Source organism: Ananas comosus, linkage group 8, assembly GCF_001540865.1.
Source record: "Ananas comosus cultivar F153 linkage group 8, ASM154086v1, whole genome shotgun sequence".
NCBI lineage: Eukaryota > Viridiplantae > Streptophyta > Magnoliopsida > Poales > Bromeliaceae > Ananas > Ananas comosus.
This window is the reverse complement of record NC_033628.1, coordinates 6,973,043-6,995,068: the sequence shown is the minus strand read 5'-3', so window position 1 is coordinate 6,995,068 and position 22,026 is coordinate 6,973,043. Positions and strand designations below refer to the sequence as shown.

Sequence of the window (22,026 nt, the reverse complement as noted above, 5' to 3'; positions counted from 1 at the left end):
GGTCCCTCATTGGGAGGACCAGTCTCCCAGGGACCGGTCTCTCGGGCAGGGACCGATTCCCGTACGCTTGAAATTGGGAAGGTCCTCAGGGACCGGTCCCTGGTAGGGAAGGACCGGTCCCTCCGCACGAATTCTGCCCAGGCAGAGCTGGTTGAGAGAAGCAAAAGTAGAGAGGCTTTTATGAAAATGTGCAATAAGTTGGGGGATATAGAGGGGCTGAGCCCTCTCCTCTCTTTCATTCTCACCCCTTCCTATCTCTCCCTTAGCTCCCCTCTCTCTCTCAAGGAAGAGAAGAAAGAAAAGAGAAGGAGAAGAAAGAAAAGAGAAGAAGAAGAAGGAGGAGAGCAAGCTAAAGAAGGCTTGGGGCATCTTCCTCTTCCTCTCCTCTCCATTGGAGCTAACCTAGAGATAAGCTGTTGAACCCTAATGGTAGAACTTAGGGTTTTTGAGTTTTTGACTTTAGAAATGAGGTCAAATAGACCTCTAGTACCATTAATGGTGGATTGGAGCTTAAGGCTAGGGTTTTATGGTGCAAATTGCAAGATGTGAACCCCAGGGCACCCAAATGGGCGTTTTTGATAAATGATGAAATTGATCTCATTTAGTGGCTTGTAAACCTAATTGATAGGTGTCTAAACGCGGGGCCGAAGTCGGATTTTCGATTCGTCGAGCGGGTGAAAAGCTATCGGCGAAATATAGCCGATTGAGCGCCGTTTTGGACCAAGGAGGCCGAGATCTCGTCGTAACGTCCGTTGGGAAGCGTTTCTAGAACTTTCGTACCCTCAAAAGGTGGAGGGTGTCATCCCGAAGCAACCGAACTCTCTATTATGTCTTAGAATAACATATAATCTCATCTCTTGCATGTTGCATTGTAGGATTGCATTGTAGTACATTTTCCTTATGCTTCTAAATGTTAACCTAGTGTACATGGAATACTTGGTGAAATAGATAGGTAAGAATTAGGTCGGAATATGGATCCTATAGTGCTAAAGGAAAAAGATGAACTCGATGGTTATTTAGTGACATAGAGAGTGGCATCTAAATGTTTAAAGAACAGAACGTGGCATTATGTAGTGTATTTGACACTAGAGGTTCATGAACATAGGGATAGGTGGATTTCCTAGTAAATGACTCGTGAATAATGAACTTAGTATAGCTAAGTAAATATGCATGAATGTCGGAATAGATGAGTTCCGAAAGAATGTTGGCCCTAGTTCGTTGAGTATCCTCACGTGGAGAGGATAGATCAAGCTCACGGTCTGTTATTCGGGATGGTAAAGCCATCCATATCCTCACATGGAGAGGATTGTCGTCGAGTATTCCGGAGTGTCGAGCGATTAGGACAGAGTGGATGTCCGCAGACAGTCCCAGGTTCGGGGGCACATGGAGCCTCCTAACCCAATGGGATGGATATGTGAGACGTAGGCAAACCCAAGAGTTTCGCCACAGATTGGGTAAATGAAAAGTTAACATTGTCATCGAACATTGCTTATCGAATATGGATCGAACTTGTTAGCATGATAGTAACCTTTTACTATATGATACATGCATTCATTACACATAATTATGGGCATAGTAGCATAGTTTTCCTATTATGCCTTTACAACTTTGATATATATCTATATATCTCGTTGTTACTTATGCCCACTTGGATCTAGTTGGGAGATCGGCGGAGTCGGCAGCCGAGCCAATTGGGAATTATGGAAGATAGTTCTCACCTCTACTCTATTTCCAAGGCTAGGTACAGATTTGCCGGGCGAGGACCGCGGCAAGGGCATCACGCCCGACCAGTGAGGATTATCGGTAGAGTAGTAGCTTTCCTTTTGCATTAGCACACCTGTGTATTTGAGAGAGATTCATGTAGTTGAGGATTTGGAGAGCTATGTACTTTGATGACACTATTAGGCATGTGTTCATTTTGGGAAAATGTAAATGTAAAAGAATGTGATGGAATTGGGTGCAATTAATGTAATAGTTAGCAAAAACTCTCTTTATTTCACTTGTGTATCTTGTGGATTACTTGTTCTTTGTTGTTGGCACTATTTGTGCCCCGTTGATTGTGTACTAATAGAATTTAAAATTCTGAGTAAATTCTTGTACTCGATCTGTTGTTGAAGCTTGGGCGGACGGAGGAGGTGCTGTCCGTTCGGCGTCCCCCGTTGATTGTGTACTAATAGAATTTAAAATCCTGAGTAAATTCTTGTACTCGATCTGTTGTTGAACCTTGAGCGGACAGAGGAGGTGCTGTCCGTTCGGCGTCCGCTCGCCGCACCCAAACCGTGCCAAATCGGTAAGGGTTTCGGGGCGGGGGCGTGACATCTGATGACACTAAAACTCATGAGCTCCTTTGATATTATGTTAATTTATATGAAACAACCATTAGTCTCTAAAAGGTTGCATTTGGTTCGAGTATACGTAAAAACTACTTATTCCAAAGATATGCATGAGTTCAGAGATAAGCAGGAACTATACCAATTTTGTATTTGGATAAAAATTGGATTGTTACTAAAAATAAAGTAATAGTATTTGAATGGTCAGATTAGAACAAGAGAAATTAGAGTTATAATTTTAAATTAAAATTATTTTATCTAATTAATTAACATCAAAATATTACTTAAAAATAATTTAATAAATTAATAAATTTATTAGTAAATTATTTTAGCTAAATAACTAGTAAAAAAATTAATTTAATTAATAGAAATATTAATGGTTGATCAATATAAGTAATAAATAATGATTTAAACATATTAATTAGATTAATTAATAATTTAATATCATAATTAAAATTACCTTATTTTCATTTAAGAACAAACTTGTTCTAAGAAAAAAGGTAGAATAACAATTCCAGCCTTATATTAGCTTATTTTAGAAACCCGAAAACTACTGTTTTTGAACACACGACGTTTGGGAACAAGGGAATAAAAGTTCATTCCCCCTCGTTCCCGGACCAAACACTACCTTTGAGTACACGTGACAGATCAAGGAATCAACATAAGAAGTCTGGAAAGGAATAAAGGGTACTTGAAACTCAGCTCAAAGCGACCGAAATAGTTAATGGTCCATATTCCAAAAATTTTACATGCACCTTTCAAACTCTAATCAATTTTTCATACTCCACGTGAGAAGTAACATTGCACCAAATAATGCCTCGCAAAGGGACAAGAACACTTTTAAATCATAATTTTATCGGGAATCATGCTTTCCGTCCTACACAACAAGTCCTCTTCAGCATCAAGAATTATTCTCAGAGAGCCAATGGTAAAGCTTAAATTTCATACATAAAAGCGACAGCAGAATAATTAGAGACGGCAAGGTAAAGCTAGTCTGGTAGTTCATCTTGTTCATACATGCGTGCATTATTATGCAGCAATGACGATATAAGTTACACAGTGAAGCTAGTCTCTGTAGTGATGATTGGTTATAGAAGACAAGAACCACTACTAACAGATTTTTAGCTCGTTGGAATCTTCCTTGAGAAGTGGGGATAGCAGTCAGCTACAGCTACATAAATGTGATGAAGGACCGAACAGTACACTATACAAAGTTAGTATATCAACAATTATCATAACAGTTTTGCAAAAAAAAAAAATATCAAGTGGATTTTTGCCTCTGACGATAAATATTAAGTCATTTGTCTGTGCAGATCTTTCATTGTTGACAGATAAATTAGAGGAATGACTAGTATATATCCAACCTAGAGGACTGAACCGAAATAATTTTGGCTTATATTATATCCAACTTCTGGAAGGCAGATATAATATGATTAACCTTCATCTTAAAATCTTTAACCCAATAGTCGCGGTTAAACATTCCAACTGCTTGATCATCAACTGAATGCATTATGTGTAAACTATTTAAAAAGTTGGTTAAATTGGTCTATTTGGTTTTTCCAGTTCTCAATTAACAAAATGAATTGAACAGAACCAAATTAGTAAACCAAGCCAAATCAAACAACATAAGTTGGTTCAGTTCAGTAGTCCGGTTTAGACTGAATAATGCTTACCACTGTTAATCAAATGGATTTCCCTAGAAATAAATGTACTTGGCAGCGCCAATATGTGAAAATGACCTTACCATATGAAAAACATGATTGATCATATCATATACTATAATAGTTGCATGACACTCACTCAGCCAATGTTTTCTTTGCTAGGGAACGTAAGAAGAGAATGAGGGGCTTCTTCACTCTGGTCAACATAGCATTGGATTCTGCTCCACTACTGTCAGCCTGCTGGCCTGCTTGGACTGATTGAACTTTCCTAACAAGCTTGCGAAGTTCCTGCCATCATAACAGTTGAAACCCAGACCGAGTCAACCACCACAGGAAGGAAGATTGATAGAGAAGTCTCTTTGCACATGCCAACCAAAGTAGATGCTCAAATAAACCATGAATTATGCATCTTAGAAGCTAATTCACGAAATTAAGCAGTACCACAGGATAATCACTTGAATGAAAGAAAAATCTCACTGCAAAAGGAATTAGGTTTCATCGTACAGTTCTGGCTAGCAGAATCCTTTTGATGTTCTTGTTTGAGCACCCTTAGACAAAGCACCCTTAAATGGGCATCTTTTTGGTTTAATGATGATACACGCATTGCACTAGGATATGGAGAATCTAAGTTTTAACTCTGAACTTTCTCTACTCTCAACTATTACTGGGTTTCTAATGAGGCAAGATATGCTAGAGTAAAAGTTGCCTTTCTTAAGTAACCATCAGTTACAGGAATTAGAATTTCTCTGCAGAATAAATCCATTTCATGCAATTTGGCAGAACGACAAATATCCAATTTGTGCCAATACAGTAACACTAGAAAGCATAGAAAACTAGAAAATAAACAATAAACAAGGAGATGAAGTGACAGAAACAGAACAATGTTCAAAATTTAAATTGGTTTTTCAGTTTCCATGCAATAATATGGGGAGCTTGAAAGATATAAAGTACAACATTGATAGTTTTTCACCTTCTCACAACTAATTCCAGTCAAGTATGAGGATTGTGTTTTCCTTCATTAAATTGCTTAACACTGAAATTTGAATTTAAAATCAAATTTCAAATTCTTGAAGTCAAATTCAAATACAAATTTAGATTTTGAAGCTGATTTTAAATTTAAATATCCATTCAAACTCACATTTAGATTTTGAATTCAACATTTAAAATTCAAATCAAATTCGAATTTTGAAATGATATTTAAATTTTGAGTTCAAATTATAAATTCAAAATTTAGATTTTAAATTTAAATTTAAAATTCAAATTTAGACCTTTTGAGTTCAAATTCACAATTAGAATCAATATTGATTCCAAATATCTTTGAAATCAAATTTAATTTCAACGTCAAATTGAAATTTTGAATTGCAATTCAAATTTCTTAGATTTAAATTCAATTTCATGATTTTAATTTTAGATTTTTAGTTTAAAATTTTAATTGCACCATTGATCCCCAATATTTTCCATTTTTCTTTTCACTTTGGTCCCTAATAAAGCCACGTAGGTGTTCAGCTGGCGCTAACATGGTGCATTCCGTCAAATTTAACGGCTCTTTTAGCTGGTGGGACTTAATTGCAATATAACAAAGAGGTTAGGGATTTGATTGCAAAAAAAAAAAGTTGAGGAACAAAAAAAAAACAGAAGTTACACGGAGATGAATGACAGAGAGAGATATACTAGACCAACCAAGAACCATTCATGAATTGAAGTATTCCTCCCACTGCTAATTGGTGTCAAGGCATTAGTTCTTTTGAACAAAATACCAAAAGGCATTTTTCCATTTGGCCCCTAGACTATAATTATTTATTTAAAAGGTTTAGTCTCCTGAATCCTAATTATATATGGACATGTGAACCAGGATTTAAAGTGCCGCCCCGTGCCATACCGTGCCCCGGCACCGTACAAGGAGGCGTGTTGCGGCATGTGGCGCCGTGCTGCACGAGATAGCAGCACAGCGCAGTGTGCTGCGGCTTTTTTTTTTTTTTTGCTTTTCTTTTGCTTTTTACTTTTTTTTCTTTTTGTTTTGTTCTTTAGGGTATCCGAAGCATTCTGGGTATCCTACACCCCCCTAATTACTCATTAAGTAAGTCAAAAAAATTTTAATTTAATTTTTTTTGTTTATCAATTACGAACAAATTTTTAATTTATATATCCGATCTACACCGCGGGGTGCGAAGCCCCCCGCACCCCACCACTTCCACCACAGACATCCATTTTTTCTTCACAAATTATTTTATCAAAATTTATCGCACCACGAAATTTTTGGCAAATTAGAGAAACAAAATTGAACTCAATAAACAAATTTTGAGACACATCAAATATAAAATTTTATTTTTGCACTAGAAGATTGAAAATACTGATAAAATTAAAAGCTAAATTAAATTAATTGATTCTTAAATTTATTTCATTTATTTCTCATATAATTTATTGCTTAATTTTTTTGATAGATCTACTAATTTTTTAAAAAATAATTAATTAAAAAACAATTTTTTCAAATTATTTTTAAAATTATTTTTTTGTATTTTGTAAAAAAGAAAACTGTAATATGGTCAAAAGAAAGAAAGAAAGAACCGACCGTCCATAGAGCAAATGGCAAAAGGGCTTGGTGGTTGGTACCTGAGACCCAAGTTCGAATCCTAGTTGATTCACATTTCCAGCTAAGTTTATTTCTAAATGAAATAAAACGAAGCGGGTAGCGTGCTACCTATCTCTCTCAAAAAAAAAAAAGAAAGAAAGAAGTTTTTGCATTTTAAAAATTCTAACCTATAAAAATTTCTATTATGTATCAGGTATATTTGTACTTTACATACAGAAAAAACTTACAAATATATTAATTGATTAGCATAGCAAATATTCTTAATTGTTTGATTAAATATTTCAAATAACATTATAAGAGCTTATTGGAACCAAAAAAATTAAAATAAGTTCGTACCAAAGCGCGCCAGTAGAAGGTTATGTGTATCTATCGGCACGAAAGCGTGCCAGTGCCGAACTTACACTATCGGCACGAAAGCGTGCCAGTGCCGAACCTTGCCAAGCAGACAGTGGCACGCCCTCGTGCCACAGCATTTTAAACCTTGACATGCCACAGCACTTTAAACCTTGATGTGAACTCTATTGCAATTTCTGAAATTTGAAGAGGGGCCGGGGTCATCCTTGATCCCTTAATAGCTCTGCCCCTAATTTACCACAGTGCATAGTAACGATATCAAGCAAGGCTCCATAACATTTGAAAGGAGAGACCACAATGTGGGATGTTAGAGGAGACTACTTTGATTCACTTGATAGTGCTGAAGTCTTGACATCCCGAACCTTTTCGACTTGATAAACAGAATTCAAAATGTGCAATGTTTGTTGACGAGGCAATGAGAACGATAATTGATGATAAACACAATGTCTCAAGATAGAGGGCCCAATCTCTTTGACTGTTTGCTTCTCCAGATTACATAAATATATGACCATGGACATCATGTTTCCTAGACTGAGTAACTTATCTTTCACAGCTTATACTGTTGAATATCTTTTATTATAGTGTTTATGCATTTTGAATGGCACTTGCATGATGGTTAACAAAATTGAAGGTCTGTATGCGATTAATTGCTTTCCTAGATAAACAAAGCAACAAAGATGTAAGGCCTAAGGACAGAAAATTCCCAAATAAATATCCACTTTTGCACTTTACACCCGTCTTTTATTTCCTCATAAAAAATTTAAAGTTGCAGCACTTAATACTGTTAAAAGTTTGTCACTATTCCATCCATAAATTATGTTGGACAACTAGGTAATTACAAATATACTTATTTTACCATTAGAAACGACGAAAAAAAAAAAAGTTAATTAGTAAATAGTCGGGGATCTCTCTCATAAAGTTACCTAATTTGAGAGAAAATATAAGATTATAGTGCATTCCTACCATTTTTAAGGATATAATGTGCATTTGAGTAAAGTTCTCGACTGAACCATACAATTAATGAACAAAATAGTAACAAAATTATAACAGTGCCGAGTTAAGTGCTATAACTCCAAATTTTAAGGGCGGAAAATAAGGGTTTTAAAAGACTGGTAAAGTGGAAAAGCATATATAAATAGGGAGTTTTATGTATTTTAGCCAAGATATAATGTTCACATAACTTCATACAAGTAACAATTTTTCTTTTCACTTGCCTTTTCTTCTCGTTTAAGTTAAATGAATATGTCTCCACATTATGATGAATATCAATATAAACTATATTTGGGATAAATGTACAAACACCTAAACTTTAGCACTTCAGCAAACATCTACCTATACTTTCAAATTTTCCAACTACCCGCCGAAACATTAACAAATAGTTCAATAGCCCATCCCCTTCTCCTCAAGCAAAGTTACTAATTACACAATCGCTCTCGTTACACGTCTTTCACTTGATCTTGTAAAGCTTCAAAACATAGAGAAAGCATTTCTTCCATTCAAACGAAAGCAAATAAAGAATCAGGATTGATGATAGAGAAAACATCTGTTATGTTCAAACAAAAGAAAATAAACAATCAGGATTGATGATTGAGGGGATCCTATTTCGTCTCTTCTTACAAATGAAAATATAACACCAGGATTTATGAATGACATGTGACGAGAACGGCAGTTTAATTAGTAACATTGGTTGAGGAAGAGGCTCTATTGAACTACTTGATAAAGTTTATGGAGGTTAATTGCAAAAATGAGAAGTTCAAGGCACTGTTTGCAGAAGTGCTAAAGTTACGGGGTATTTGTACACATATCCTTTCTATATTTAATTTTTACGGGGTATTTGTACATATATCCTTTATATATTTAATTCCAATTCGCTACCCGTCTTATCCTACTTTTGAAGAATCTGTTGTATCAATGTATCCGTTATCTTATATCGAAGTTTGTGCATTATGGAAACCAGAAAGAAATAAATCCACCAGTCTCAAATTGTAAGAATAAACATAAATTATGAAAAGCAGACCTGGCGGTCAAAGTCCGCATTATGCACCGAGTACACTTCATTTGTGATTAAAGGATCTCTGGAAATAAGCCCGTCAAACCACCTCATTGCTACTACATAATCATCACTACCCTGGCACGATTTCTAATTATGAGGAACTTATCAGCTGATATGTGTTTGAATACTAAGAGGGACTCATGTTACATCTTACCTCCTCATTAGGTATTTCTTCTCCTCCTTTTTCTTCTTCTTCTTCCTCCCCTTCTTCTTCATTTTCAATGGACCAGCTTTCTTGACCGGCTAAAGCCAACAGCCTACTGTTGTCACCATCTTTAGAAGCTTGAATTAGAGCATCCATCAAATCAGGTTGTGCTTTCCGCAAGAGTCTTCCTGACATAAAGAATAGAAATTACTTTAAGATAAAACTACTCATAATTCTACTTAAATGAGGTGTCATATTTGCTACAACTGTCTTCTATGTGACTTTGAATGTTCTTTTAATATTTCTCTCGTCTCTAAGGAAGTAAATATTACGAAGGCTACCATTATGATCTCATTTGCAAGTCACAAAATTATCCAAAGTTATAATAGGATCTTGGAGGAACATTCCTCTTATTTCAGTGCTCCAAAAACTCGTAAAACGAAACAGGAAAAGTTTATTCAGTTTGAATGGAAAACTTGCAAGCATGTACCTTGATGGAGGACTCTTATAAGTGTAAGTTGGCATATTATGCATATTCATGAGGCATCCTATCTTCCTGCTGAGAATATAAAGGTAATTAATAACCTTCATATTTTGCATTAACGCCATCCCAACTCCAGCATATAGAATTTGTTTTAAAAAATAATTCTTTCATCATACAATTCATTTTTTTCAAAATTAATTGTTCATCCTGTTATGATCAAGTAACTAGAGTTACAATTAGCATGAGCATTATGTCAAAGTGTCTTCCATACTCCCACAACAAATCCCCAAGAGTGTCCGTCATGGGAGTGTACAAATGCACTAATAACATAGACTTAAGGCTCTGAGCAATATAGTAGGCTAGAAATACTTGGAGGCTCTCTCAGTTTTAGACTTCATCCAAGCCACATAAGTTATGACAGACATCAAATTATCATTGCCATAAGAAGAGAAAAACCTGATACGAGAAAAGGATCCTTTCTTCCTCTAACTGAGAAAATAATTAACTTTTAATGATACTATATGTCGTTTTTCTAACTTTATTTTTCATTCTTCTTAGATCAAGCTCCTTGAGTTACAAGTACTACAAACATGAATTCTCAAAGTGGACAGAGATCTTTGCAACTTGCGATAGGGGACCGAACCGTGGCGGAGTACGAGACGGAGTTCTCTCGTCTGTTGAATTGCATATCGCATGTGGTGAGGGATGACGAGGACAAGGCCTGAATGTTCAAGCCAAGGATTTAAGTGCCGTGGCACAGGGTCGTGTCAGAAACTTGCCGGCACGGTACGACACGATGCCCGTCGGGCAGCACTGATGCGTGTCGATCATAAAAAATATATGTGTGCCAACACTTAATGGCACAAAATATTTTTTTTAGCAACAAAATATACCAATTATTTATTATGTATTTTTATCAAATCTTTTGAACTGTATTGAGAAAATTACTTACTAATTTCAAAAAGAGAGAATTTTGAGTTGTGCCATCGGCACGGGGGCTGTATCATGCCGATATCTTGCTCGCATGATACGGCACAGTAGATAGGTCCCATGCCGATGGGCACTTTAATCCATGGTTCAAGCAAGGCCTTCAACCGTCGATCTACCGACTGGTTCAAGCAACCGACCTCAAGACTTATCGAGAGGTTTGTGGACCGCGCCTTGATAGTGGAAAAGGACATGGAGATTGTCAAAGAAAGAAAGAGGAGCCCTAGACAAAGGCAAGGGCAAGAGATAAGCAGCCGAAAGTGCGAGTAGCAAGTGGAGCACAAGAAGGCAACCAAAGCACCCAAGCCGGTCTCGAGGATACGGCTCATTTTCATCTCAAGGGATATATCATGTCTCTATGCATGGAATATGCAATAATGAAACTGTCTGATATATGCATCAACTCTAATAGTGATAAATAGAAATGGTACACCACACCAAGTAAATAACCATGCCACGTATCAACTAGAGTACTAATACTCAATATAAGGTATCACTCACTCATACACATGCAACTCAATCAACACACTGTGACCCAATCATAAACGGACCAACCCGTAGGTCACATATGCAAGGAATAGGTGACAAAGTGACTAGAATATGCATCAATGCTGATACTAATAAATAAATGCAGTAATAGTACCCAATCGTATCGACCGACTCATAGGTCTGGTCAAGCCTGCGCCTGTCTAGTGCCCAGATCGCACTCCGACAGGTGCACCGCTAACACGTAGGCTCTATCCCCAGCCCGATCACCACTCCCGCAGATGGGTCGTCATCCCAAGGGCACATATCTCTGCTATAACTAGCCAGTGTCCGGAGCGGCACTCGAAAGGGAGCGACTCCTACCGAGTCTAATAGTATGTAGCTCTGTCAAGCTCAATGTGGCTCTGCAGGCTATAGTCTATGCAATGATCAAAAAGATCACAAGTATCCAATATGGTGTTCTCAACATAACCATAGACTATTCACCATTTCACATGTGACAATAGTACCATCATATATCCAAATATCCAAAACATCTGTTTACTATCGTCGCGCTAAACCACAGTCTCTTTCACATTCCTCATGACATGTACTATGCAAATGAAAAATAAAAACTCATCACTATGCCCAAGATGTCAACCGGCCCTTCTCTATATCTAGTATATAGCAAAGTGATATACTAATACAATCCTACATACTGTGACCATTACACTTACAATTTATACAATGCAACATAGATGAATATCCATATGCAACATGCTACAAACCATTTCTCTATTCAATTTCCTGCTAATAGCCCTTTAACATTTATTTATGACATTTACTTCTAACTCAAATATTGTAATATAGTACTCAATATGATATATTAGCAACAATTCACTATTCATTCATACACACTCCGGCGATCCCTCTCGGACTAATCGAATACATATAATATGAAGCAATAGTAGAAATACAACATGCTAAAATAATGTGATCCATTGCTAATACAATTATCACAACTTCATTCTCATATGCAATTGTCATAATGTCCATCCTTTCATTAGTATCTACTATCATGCGAATTAAAGTGTGTGTGATGCATATGATTATTAGATATCTCATTAACTATACATCTGATATCCAATGGCCCCTCCTGGCCTAACCTAAAGTATGCAAAATAATTCTCTGATTGATAATTACTATACCAAGACAATTCAACCTATTAATCCTACAATTAGACATAAATTAATATTCACGTGCATACACTAAATAATCTATTTTCTCTATTCAATCCCAGACTAACACAATTCTCCACCAACATATAACCACCTATATATACACCTACATATGCACCATAGACATATACATGACTTATTGCCCAATTAATCTAATCATGATTAGTGTTCACATGCAACATCCCATTTCCACATGCAACATCTCATCACAACCTCAAAACATTTAACTTGCGCACATACATAACATATACATGTACACCTATACGCAAAATAAACGTAGAAGGAAGTTCGCCATTTTCGGCCACACGGAACCCACCTCGGATGCGAAATCAAGGGTAGAAATGATCGTTTGAATGTCAAGTTACTCTGCGCTGTCCTCCCAGGTTACGTGGCAGCCACCACGCTCCAAGCTGGTCGGAGAAATCTCTCATCGAAAATCGCGCGATTTAGACTCCTAAATCGCATAAAAATCGGTTTAAAAAATCCAATTTCTCCAAAAAGCCATCAAAAACTCTTTTTCTACATTATACTATCAAGAATCCATCAAAAGAATTAAAATAAAAAGATAATAATATTAGAATACCAACCTAAGTGTCGAAATGCTAAAAATCGCACGCGCGGTGTTTCAATCGGCTCGTCTAACGGCTCCAAAAACCTATTCCTTTATCTTTTTTTTCTCCTTCTCTTTCTTTTCCCTTTCTCTCTCTATGTATGCTGGCTGAAGAGAAAGGAGCTTCGGGAAGGCTCCTTTAGACTTAGTGAAGGCTCCTTTAGACTTAGTGGAATTCCACTAACTTGTAAAAAAAGGCTAAAAGCCCACTAATTTCAGGTATTAAGATTTTAGTCCAATTTTGATCTGATAAGGTTAATTGGAGCCCTTCTGATTGTCGGTTTACACTCAAATTTGACGAACATACACAATTAAAATTAATTAGTAGTAAATTATCTTAACATTTCGGTTCTAAATCATTTTAGATCACCGAAAGCTCTAACGACTAAAATCTTTAACAAATTGCAGTTAAGCTCCGTTTTCACTGTTCGAGCATCGAAATGACACAAAACTTTAAATCCAGTCTCAGAAAAATAGTTTCAACAAATTTTCAAATTTTCATAATTTTTTGCCACTGTCAATTTTTCAGCTGCAGTGTAAGCCCTATTCCTAAAAAAATTCCAAAGCTCCGATTATCATTCGAATCCCATACAAAATCATTTTGAAATTATCTTTTACAACTCTAAGTCCAATAAAAATAGTATCCCACACTACTTTTATCTACAATTGCTTTTATTTTCAAAAATTCGATATACTACAGATTTGTGGTGGACTGTATATACCATTAAAATGCCCGCGGAGTGGGGGGGCAAATGTTTTCTGTGTGGCCAGGCATACCACTTTTAGTCTGAGTACCCAAGGAGTTCTTAACCGACACCATCGGCATCGGCACAGACTTCACCAAGGCAGAGTCGTAGTAGGCACCTAGTGGGCGAATTTATGCGGACCGAGCAGAGCATGCATCAGCGAGGGAGAATTTTGCAAGTATCATTTTAATTAATGGCATCAGAGTTAGCGCATTATTTGACACTGGTGCATCGCATTCATTCATCGATCGGCTATTTGCCGAATTGCATGGCATTAGGATCATTCCCATATTACACTCGGGACGAGTTTTGGTTCCCGACCATACCTTGGACATACGGCAGTATTGTCCTCATTACCCAGTTAGGTTTGGAGATTGGACTATGCCGGCAGATTTGTTGGTTCTACCCTAGCTAGGAGAGTTTGATGTAATCTTGGGGATAGATTGGCTCACTAGGTATCATGCCACCATCGATTGTGAGAATATGATGGTGGTTTTCCATAAACCGGGACATGAGGAGATTATTTTCAGAGGTTGTCGATGGTCGCGGTTTGCAATGATTATTTTGTCCACCCGAGCCAAGCAATTGATCAAGAGTAAATATATAACTTTCTTGGCTATGGTGGTGGATAAAAGTAGTGAAACTCCGAAGATCGAGGATATCCCGATTGTACGAGAGTATGCTCATGTCTTTCTGGTGGAGTTGCCAAATATGCCACCTAACAGAAACATCTAGTTTGTGGTAGATCTAATTCTAGGAGCTACCCAATCTCGAAGGCACCTTATAGAATAGCACCAGCTGAATTGAACGAGTTGAAGGTGCAATTACAAGATTTATTAGAGAAAGGCTTCATTAGGCCTAGTATTTCGCCTTGGGGAGCGTCTGTGTTATTCGTCAAAAAGAAAGATAAATCACTTCGGCTATGTGTAGACTATGGTGATTTAATAAAGTCAAGATCAAGAATAAGTATCTATTGCCGAGGATTGACGATCTTTTTGATCAACTCAAAGGATCAAAGGTGTATTCGAAGATCGATCTGGAGTCTAGTTACCATCAACTCAGGATCAAGCTCGAGGATGTTCCTAAGACGACTTTCAGGATACAGTATGGACATTACGAGTTTACGGTGTTATTGTTTGGGCTCACTAATGATCCGGAGGCATTTATAAATTTGATGAACCGTGTCTTTAAGCCCTTTTTGGATAGCTTCGTCTGACAACATTTTGGTATATTCTCGAAATGACGAGGAGCATAAAGATCACTTGAGCGAAGTATCGAACACTTCGAGAGAAGAAGTTCTATGCCAAATTAGAAGTGTCAGTTCTAGCTGGCTATGTGAAATTGAGAAAATTACTTCCTAATTTTAAGAATAGAGGGTTGAATTGTACCATCGTGCCAATATCTTGCTGACATGATACGGCACGGTAGATACGCATGGGCACTTTAATCCTTGGCAGAAATCACTTTTTCGGAATCTAGGCCAAATGGGCCTAATATGAGAAAAACTATCCCACTCATGATTTGGAATTAGCAGCCATAGCCTTTGCTTTGAAGCTATGGCAACATTACTTGGTAAGCATTGTGAGATATATACTGATATAAGATTTTGAAATACCTCTTTACACAACAGTTGAATTTGAGGCAGCTAAGATAGTTGGAGCGCTCAAAGGATTATGATACGACAATTCTCTACCACCCAAGAAAAGCAAATGTTGTAGCAGATGCCCTAAGTCGCAAATTGGTGGAGCATTTAGCAACGTGATCACTTCACAACCGTCACTAGGAGATGCGACGGCTGGAGTTAGAGGTTGTAGTGCCGGAGACATCGATGAAATTGATGGAATTAGTGTTCCAACCTATATTTGTTGGAAAGAATCAAGGAAAAACAAGCCAAAAATACAAGTTTGCAAAGAATTCGATCCAACCTTGAGGAGGGTCGCGTGGGTAAATTTCATCTGGATGATAGTTTTGGGCCCTAAAATTAGGCGCCTAAACTTACAGTAGTAGCCTGAAGGTGAGGCGATTCATTAAGTCGGTGTGGCGGTTCGTTTAGTCGGGGGTCTAGTTATTTGGGCCCCAAGATTCGGACGCCCAAATGTTACTGTAGCCGCCCGAAAGTCTGGCGGTTCGTTAAGTTGGTTGGGTGATGACTCAGTATACTGACTCATCAACCGAGTAATTGAATTTTAGGTGCAGAATCGGATGCCTAGAAATGGATTCGGACACACCTTCAAAGGATCTGGACGTCCGGACGCAAGTAGGGAGCGCCCAAAACGGTACGGACGGGGACGAAACCTTGATTCGAGCACCCAAAACGTAGACCTGGACTGAAATGCAAATTCTTCATTTTTTGGACTTTTGCATAACCACCTCTATAACTAGGACCGGCTTTGAGGGCAAGCCAAGGAAAGAGAGAGAGAGGGGATGAAATAAAGAAGGGAAAAAGAGAGAAGAGAATGAAAGAGAGCATAGTTAGTTAATTCAAATTTGGCAAAAATTCGGTACAGGTATAATTCGAATAAAATTCATATCTCAATTTTTAAATTCGTTGAAAAATACGGCTTAAAAAACGGATTCGCCAATTATTCGAATACGCTACTTATATGGATATTATACGTTCACCAATTAACAATTCTGAATCAAAAATTCGGCTATTAAACTAAGCTTTTTTCTCTAAATTTATGCTACTAGAATACATAGTTATAAATTCTTAAAAATATAAAAAAAAAGAGGTACAAAATAAAGTAGATTAAGTAAAAGAAGCAATAACAAATTTTATTGTCGTCTCCACCTTCATCCTGTTCATGATCCGCATATTTCGGAAGTTCATGAAGTTTTTCAATAATTCGCGAATAATTCGACAATAATTCAGAAAGGAATTTTATCCAAAAAATTTGTGCCTTTTTTTGGCCGAATAGTTCGGCATACGCGAATAATTCGCGAATAATAAATCTAACCCAAAAATTCGCGTATTATTCTGATTTTTTGGGAATAAATCGTATACGGTCCATTTTATTCAGATTTTTAATAATTCACGAATAATTCGCGAATTACTAACTATGAAAGAGGGTAAAAGGAGTACTAGAGGAGAAAAGAGAGACAAATTAGGAAGCAAGCTTAAGGCGTGAAGATACTAGGGGTGCGATCCACGAGAGGTAAGAAAGAGTATGATTAGAGTTTAACAAAACAATTCTATGATGACAAAATGATAAATCTAGGATATTGATTTGCCAGGATTTCACGATAGTACTGATGCTCTATACTCCCCCTAATCTTTTGACATACGTCCATTCAAGTAGATTTTCTGGTCGTCGAAAATGGTGAACTACTCACTATGTCTACACCTATATTTCTTATTACATGATTTATTGCTAGCACTGAAATTAAAACTATTCTTCTTTAATTTTTGCATATTTCTATATTGAGACTTTGAGCGAGTGCGAGTCTGATTAGATATAATTAAGCTTAATTCTATTCTTCTGAGCTATGCTCGTGATATCATGTTCTTTTATTAAATGTCTGAATAGAGAATATGGTGGAATATTCATAGAGGTTAGTGTGACCCATATGATTACAGCTGAGGACTCAAAACCTATGATTATAATTTTATTAATCATTGCGTTGACCATAGCCTGCAAGGCGACGATGTGCATGACAGATGATGATGACAGTGATATATGAGACTCCATAGGGTCGCTCCCCACGAGTGCCGCTCCGGAGGCTGGCTGATTAGATGTGCTAGGCAACATACGTGTTGATGGCGCACCTGCAGGAGTGTGGTTCAGGCAGTAGGCAGGTGCAGGCTTGACCCAGACGTATGAGTTAGTCATAACAATAGGGTCTAACATTCTTGCTAGATATTACCTATTATTGATGCATATTCTTGATTTCCCTCATGTGATTGGTTTGGAGAACCTTTTGATATCCTCTTACTCTTAGAGGCATGATAGTAAAGCATTTATTACTTCATATTATGGTTGGTTACTCGCTTTTTATTGATATTTACTATTCTTGCCTGTGGTAGACCTAGTGGTGTAGGTCGTTGTTGTCAACTACTATACCCATTGGGAACTACTCACCATAGTTCTCACACCTTTTGTTGTTGTTACTTCATCCAGCACCAGTGACGGATCATATGAAGGGTGCAACGAGTTGGATAGTATCCATCAGCCAATGACAGCCTAGAAGGGAGCGCAACTAATAGTCATATAGCAGCATGAGTTTGTCCTTGTAATGGAGCTTTGTATTTTGATGATTGTATACCTATTATGTCAGGATGCTCTGTTATTAATATGCTGCCATTTTAGGTATAATATTATTATGCTCTAACACCTCCTGAGTAATGAAAATTGTTATTGAAAGTTTCGTTGTACGCTATGGGCATAGAGGGCATGCCTTGTTTGTCTAGCGAGTCTGTTGCGTCCCCGGAGGCTTTCACTGCAATCTCCGATATGAGACATAATTATTGTAATTGTATGTCTAGCGAATTTGTTGCATCCCCGGAGGGTTTTGCTGCAATCCTCGGGGCATGACATAATTATTGATAACACATGTTTTTTTTGTTATCTAAAATAAGCATGCTATAGTTATTGATAATAAAATACTGCATTTTGTTTATGCTTAAAGTTGTTGTCGGTTCCTTGCTACTTATTTGTTGTTCTGTTACAGAAACTGTTGAAACAAAACTTGTGGACTAGTAAATCTCAAACATGTGCATAATCTCGCAAAACTGGAGTTGTTGTTCATTGATGTTAGTAATATACCCTAAAGCTAATCGGTGATATAGACTTGTGGACATATTTTGTATTTTATATTAATTAATAAAGGGCAAGTTTTATTCATGTTTATTGTTAGCGGTCAATATATTTACATGAATCGTCCGTTAAATCTTTGTTGAGAAAATATATTCCTAAAAGTTAGGAATTTAAAATATAAATTTCATTGTACAAGATTCTTAAATGCTCCTAATAAAGTAAGCATACAGCTGCTTATTAGCGAACAAGTACATTGAGCGTGACCATTTAGTTAAACAGTCACATGGTTCCACACTCGCCAGTGACTAGTTCTTTGCTACAGTTGTCTGAAGTACTCCTCGGACCTGAGACATCATGGATGCTTCATATATAGATTGCTACCGTTTGACTGTACTAATACTTAGACTCTAATCATTAGTCTACGTTTAGTACTGATTGGCTATACTACTTTATATGGGGAAATATGTGAGTGCACAATAAAGGATTCAACACTCAATATTGAGAGAGAACGTCTTATGTAGCCTATCGGACTCGACTCGGAAAACCGCTGGCCAAGGTACATAGTGTGTGGAAAGAGTTTTCAGCTATGTTACCATATTAAAGTCGATTTTAGATATTCTAGTAATATGATCAAATAAAAAAAATTTGGCGAGTGGTTCGATCGGGACGTTGTGTGTTGGAAGGAATTAATCACACGGTAACTATAAGTGAAAAAGTTCATTTTTCATCACCATTCTGGGTTGTCGTGATATACTATTAGGTGTCACTCACAGACAGTGAGGGAAATAAAAATAATTTAAAATAAATTATGTAATTGATTAGAAGAGTTCTAATTTAATGTTGAAGAGTTTGATATTAGACTCCACTTCCGAATGGTAACGGACCTATGGGGGTCACACACAATAGGTGTGCATCCAAAATGAAAAGATGAGTCTAGTACACTGAATAATTTAGTGGAAATGATGAGAAATTATATTTATTTGAATATTTACGAAAGATTTAATCTCTAATATGATTGGAGAATAATTAAATATTTATCTATTACATATAATGAAAAGAAAGTTGAGATCAAGGTTGCGGGGAGGGGAAGCACGAGAGGGAGGGTTTGGGGTTGGGAGTGGGTCTAGGGCCCACCCGGCTAGGGTGTGAGTGGAGGGTAAGGATAGGCCCAGTCTTTTTTAAAAATTTTTTATTTTAATTTTTCACTCTCTTCACTAATTTGGAATGAAGAATCAGGCTCATTTTTTTAATTTAATCTTCTTTTTTTTTTGCTCTCATTATAAAATTTAAAATCTATAATTATTTATACATGACTTTTATATAGTTTAGAATTTATATATTAAATATAAATCTTACTTTTACAATACTAATCATTATATATAGATTGCACGATAAAAAATAAAAGGGAGATTGATGAAGTTCAAGTTAATTAGTTATTTTAATAAATTTAGTTACAAAAATTACATGAAGTATGTTATAAATCTGTAAAAGTAAATGACACATTCAAATTTTGAAGTCAAAGTATCACTAACTGACTCAAATCTAACATAAGAAAAGGTTAGATAGTAAAAACAAAATTTTGAAAAGTTGAATAGCTGATTCAAAATGATTCGTATTTCAAAAACACTATACATTTTTACTTTGATTTTAATATCAAACCTCAATATTATATTTATAATTTGATGAGTGATCAATTTCATATTTAAAATATTTTGAAATATCCAAAATATGATTGCTCGGTTTTTAATTCTAACAATTAGACATTTTAAAATTTGTAAGACAGTTTAACATATTTTTTCCTCAAATAAAATTACTGATTGAACAAAATCAACTTTTACTATTGTTATAAATATAATTTATTATTCTTATAATTTTCTCTTATTCTTTTTTATCTTTCTGATACTTTTACTATAGCCGCTGCCGCTTCTTCTTCATTTTTTCATTTTATTTTTTTTTTGGTCCTTAGTTTTTAAATTTTATTTATTTCTATAAAATCGACCCACCACAACACGCGGGTATCTTCGCTTAATATTCTAATTAGATTAGATTTAAATGTGAACATTTAATTATGATTTAATGGATATGATCCAATTAATTGAAAAGAGACATAAGGATTAAATTATATATTGGATAAGTATAAAAGATTGGTACTTATCCTAAGATTCAATTAGTTACTAGATTTATAATTATCTTATGATTCAATTAGTTACTAGATTGATTAAATTAGTTATAATTCATATTGTCTAAGTTGATTTCCATTGGCATATATAATTAGCCATGTGAAGGGGTCGTACGGCACAATAAAAGAAGAGAAAATAAAAAGGTTGGCCGCGTGAAGAGAACTTTGGAGTAATTCAAGTTTTTTCACTATCTCTCTCTCTACACGATCTTCCATGAAGTTCAAAGTGTCTCATCAAAAAAATTAAAAAAAAAAAACAAAAAAAAATGTAGACATCAGAGGGACCACTAGCACCGTGATTGAAGTCTAAGGCTCATCTGTTCTGTGCGAAGGCATTGGAACTGTAGTGATTCCGCGTGGATACGCAAAGAGGCCGGGCATGTGCGCGGCTACATCGGAACCTTTGTTCGTCATATTCAGTTTCAACTGTATAATAAATCAAGAAACCTTAACTGGTCCAAGGTGATATAATCTAAACACTAGATCTATTTAGTTTAAATTATTTTTACACTGTAACATGCGCATGATCTGCCAGTACTGGATTGATTATTTATTTTTCAGTATTTTCATATGTGATATGTTTAAAGTGCATTATTATTTTTCCACTGCGTTTTATTTTGCTTTTGTGCCGGATGAATTCTAACAGTAGTATCAAACTGATTCTCATTCTCTAGTAATAATCAACACGATTCAATTGAAATTTTGGAGCCTTTCTACGATTAGATCGATGTTACTTTTCCTAAATTGTGCGTGCTGAGATTTATTGGTTTTAAACTATAATATGAATACGCGGAGATCTGAGAAAAACATATTATTAAGTTTCAAAATTTTAATCGATGTTTAGATCGAATTAGTTATTATTTTCCACACAGTTTTTCGAGCGGGAGATGATCATGGACCAAATCAGACCTTTGTGATGTGATTATGAATGTATCTGTGATGTGATTATGGATATATCTGTGATGTTGTGTTTTGTATCTATGGTGTATTATTGCAAGATTAAGGCCTACGTGCCTCTTTTATATATAATTAGTTAGGATCTATGAATACCTCTCATTCTGAATAGATGAGATTAGGGTTATCTAGAGGAGCATGCACATCAAGCGTTGATGGACTGGCGTCACAAGTAATAACGACATCAAGGCATGTATCAGACCCGAAAGAAGAAGATAGCTGAATAATTGCGAGCAGACGAATTCTCAAAAGTTGAGAATTTATATGTTATTATTACCCCATAGAATAATTTGATGACTCATCAGCTTGAGTCAAATCAAAAAAAGTCCACGATCATCCCTAAACTATGCAGTTATTTTTTGTGTATGTTATACTTGTTGATTTATGTTACATGAGATGTAACATGTGAATGATTAATGTGATGATGGGACCGATGTAACAATTAGTCTTCAAACTCCCTATAAAATATTAAGTTG

At 36.1% G+C, this 22,026-nt stretch overlaps 1 protein-coding gene across 9 annotated transcripts in view; it reads right to left on the bottom strand.

Annotated features, from left to right (window-relative positions):
• The window catches only part of LOC109714273 (UPF0307 protein PMI3641), a 31,931-nt gene continuing 13,061 nt past the window's right edge, over positions 3,157 to 22,026 (bottom strand). For 2 of the 9 annotated variants that reach the window (XM_020238817.1, XM_020238816.1), the window contains exons 4-7: positions 9,143 to 9,321; positions 8,953 to 9,075; positions 4,131 to 4,279; positions 3,157 to 3,534 (exon numbers count right to left, since the gene is read on the bottom strand). In XM_020238817.1, the coding sequence (XP_020094406.1) occupies positions 3,492 to 3,534; positions 4,131 to 4,279; positions 8,953 to 9,075; positions 9,143 to 9,321 (494 nt within the window). In that variant the 3' untranslated portion in view covers positions 3,157 to 3,491. The remainder of the gene's footprint in view (positions 3,535 to 4,130; positions 4,280 to 8,952; positions 9,076 to 9,142; positions 9,322 to 22,026) is intronic. The other 7 variants (XM_020238820.1, XM_020238819.1, XM_020238818.1 and 4 more) reach the window with 6 other exon arrangements.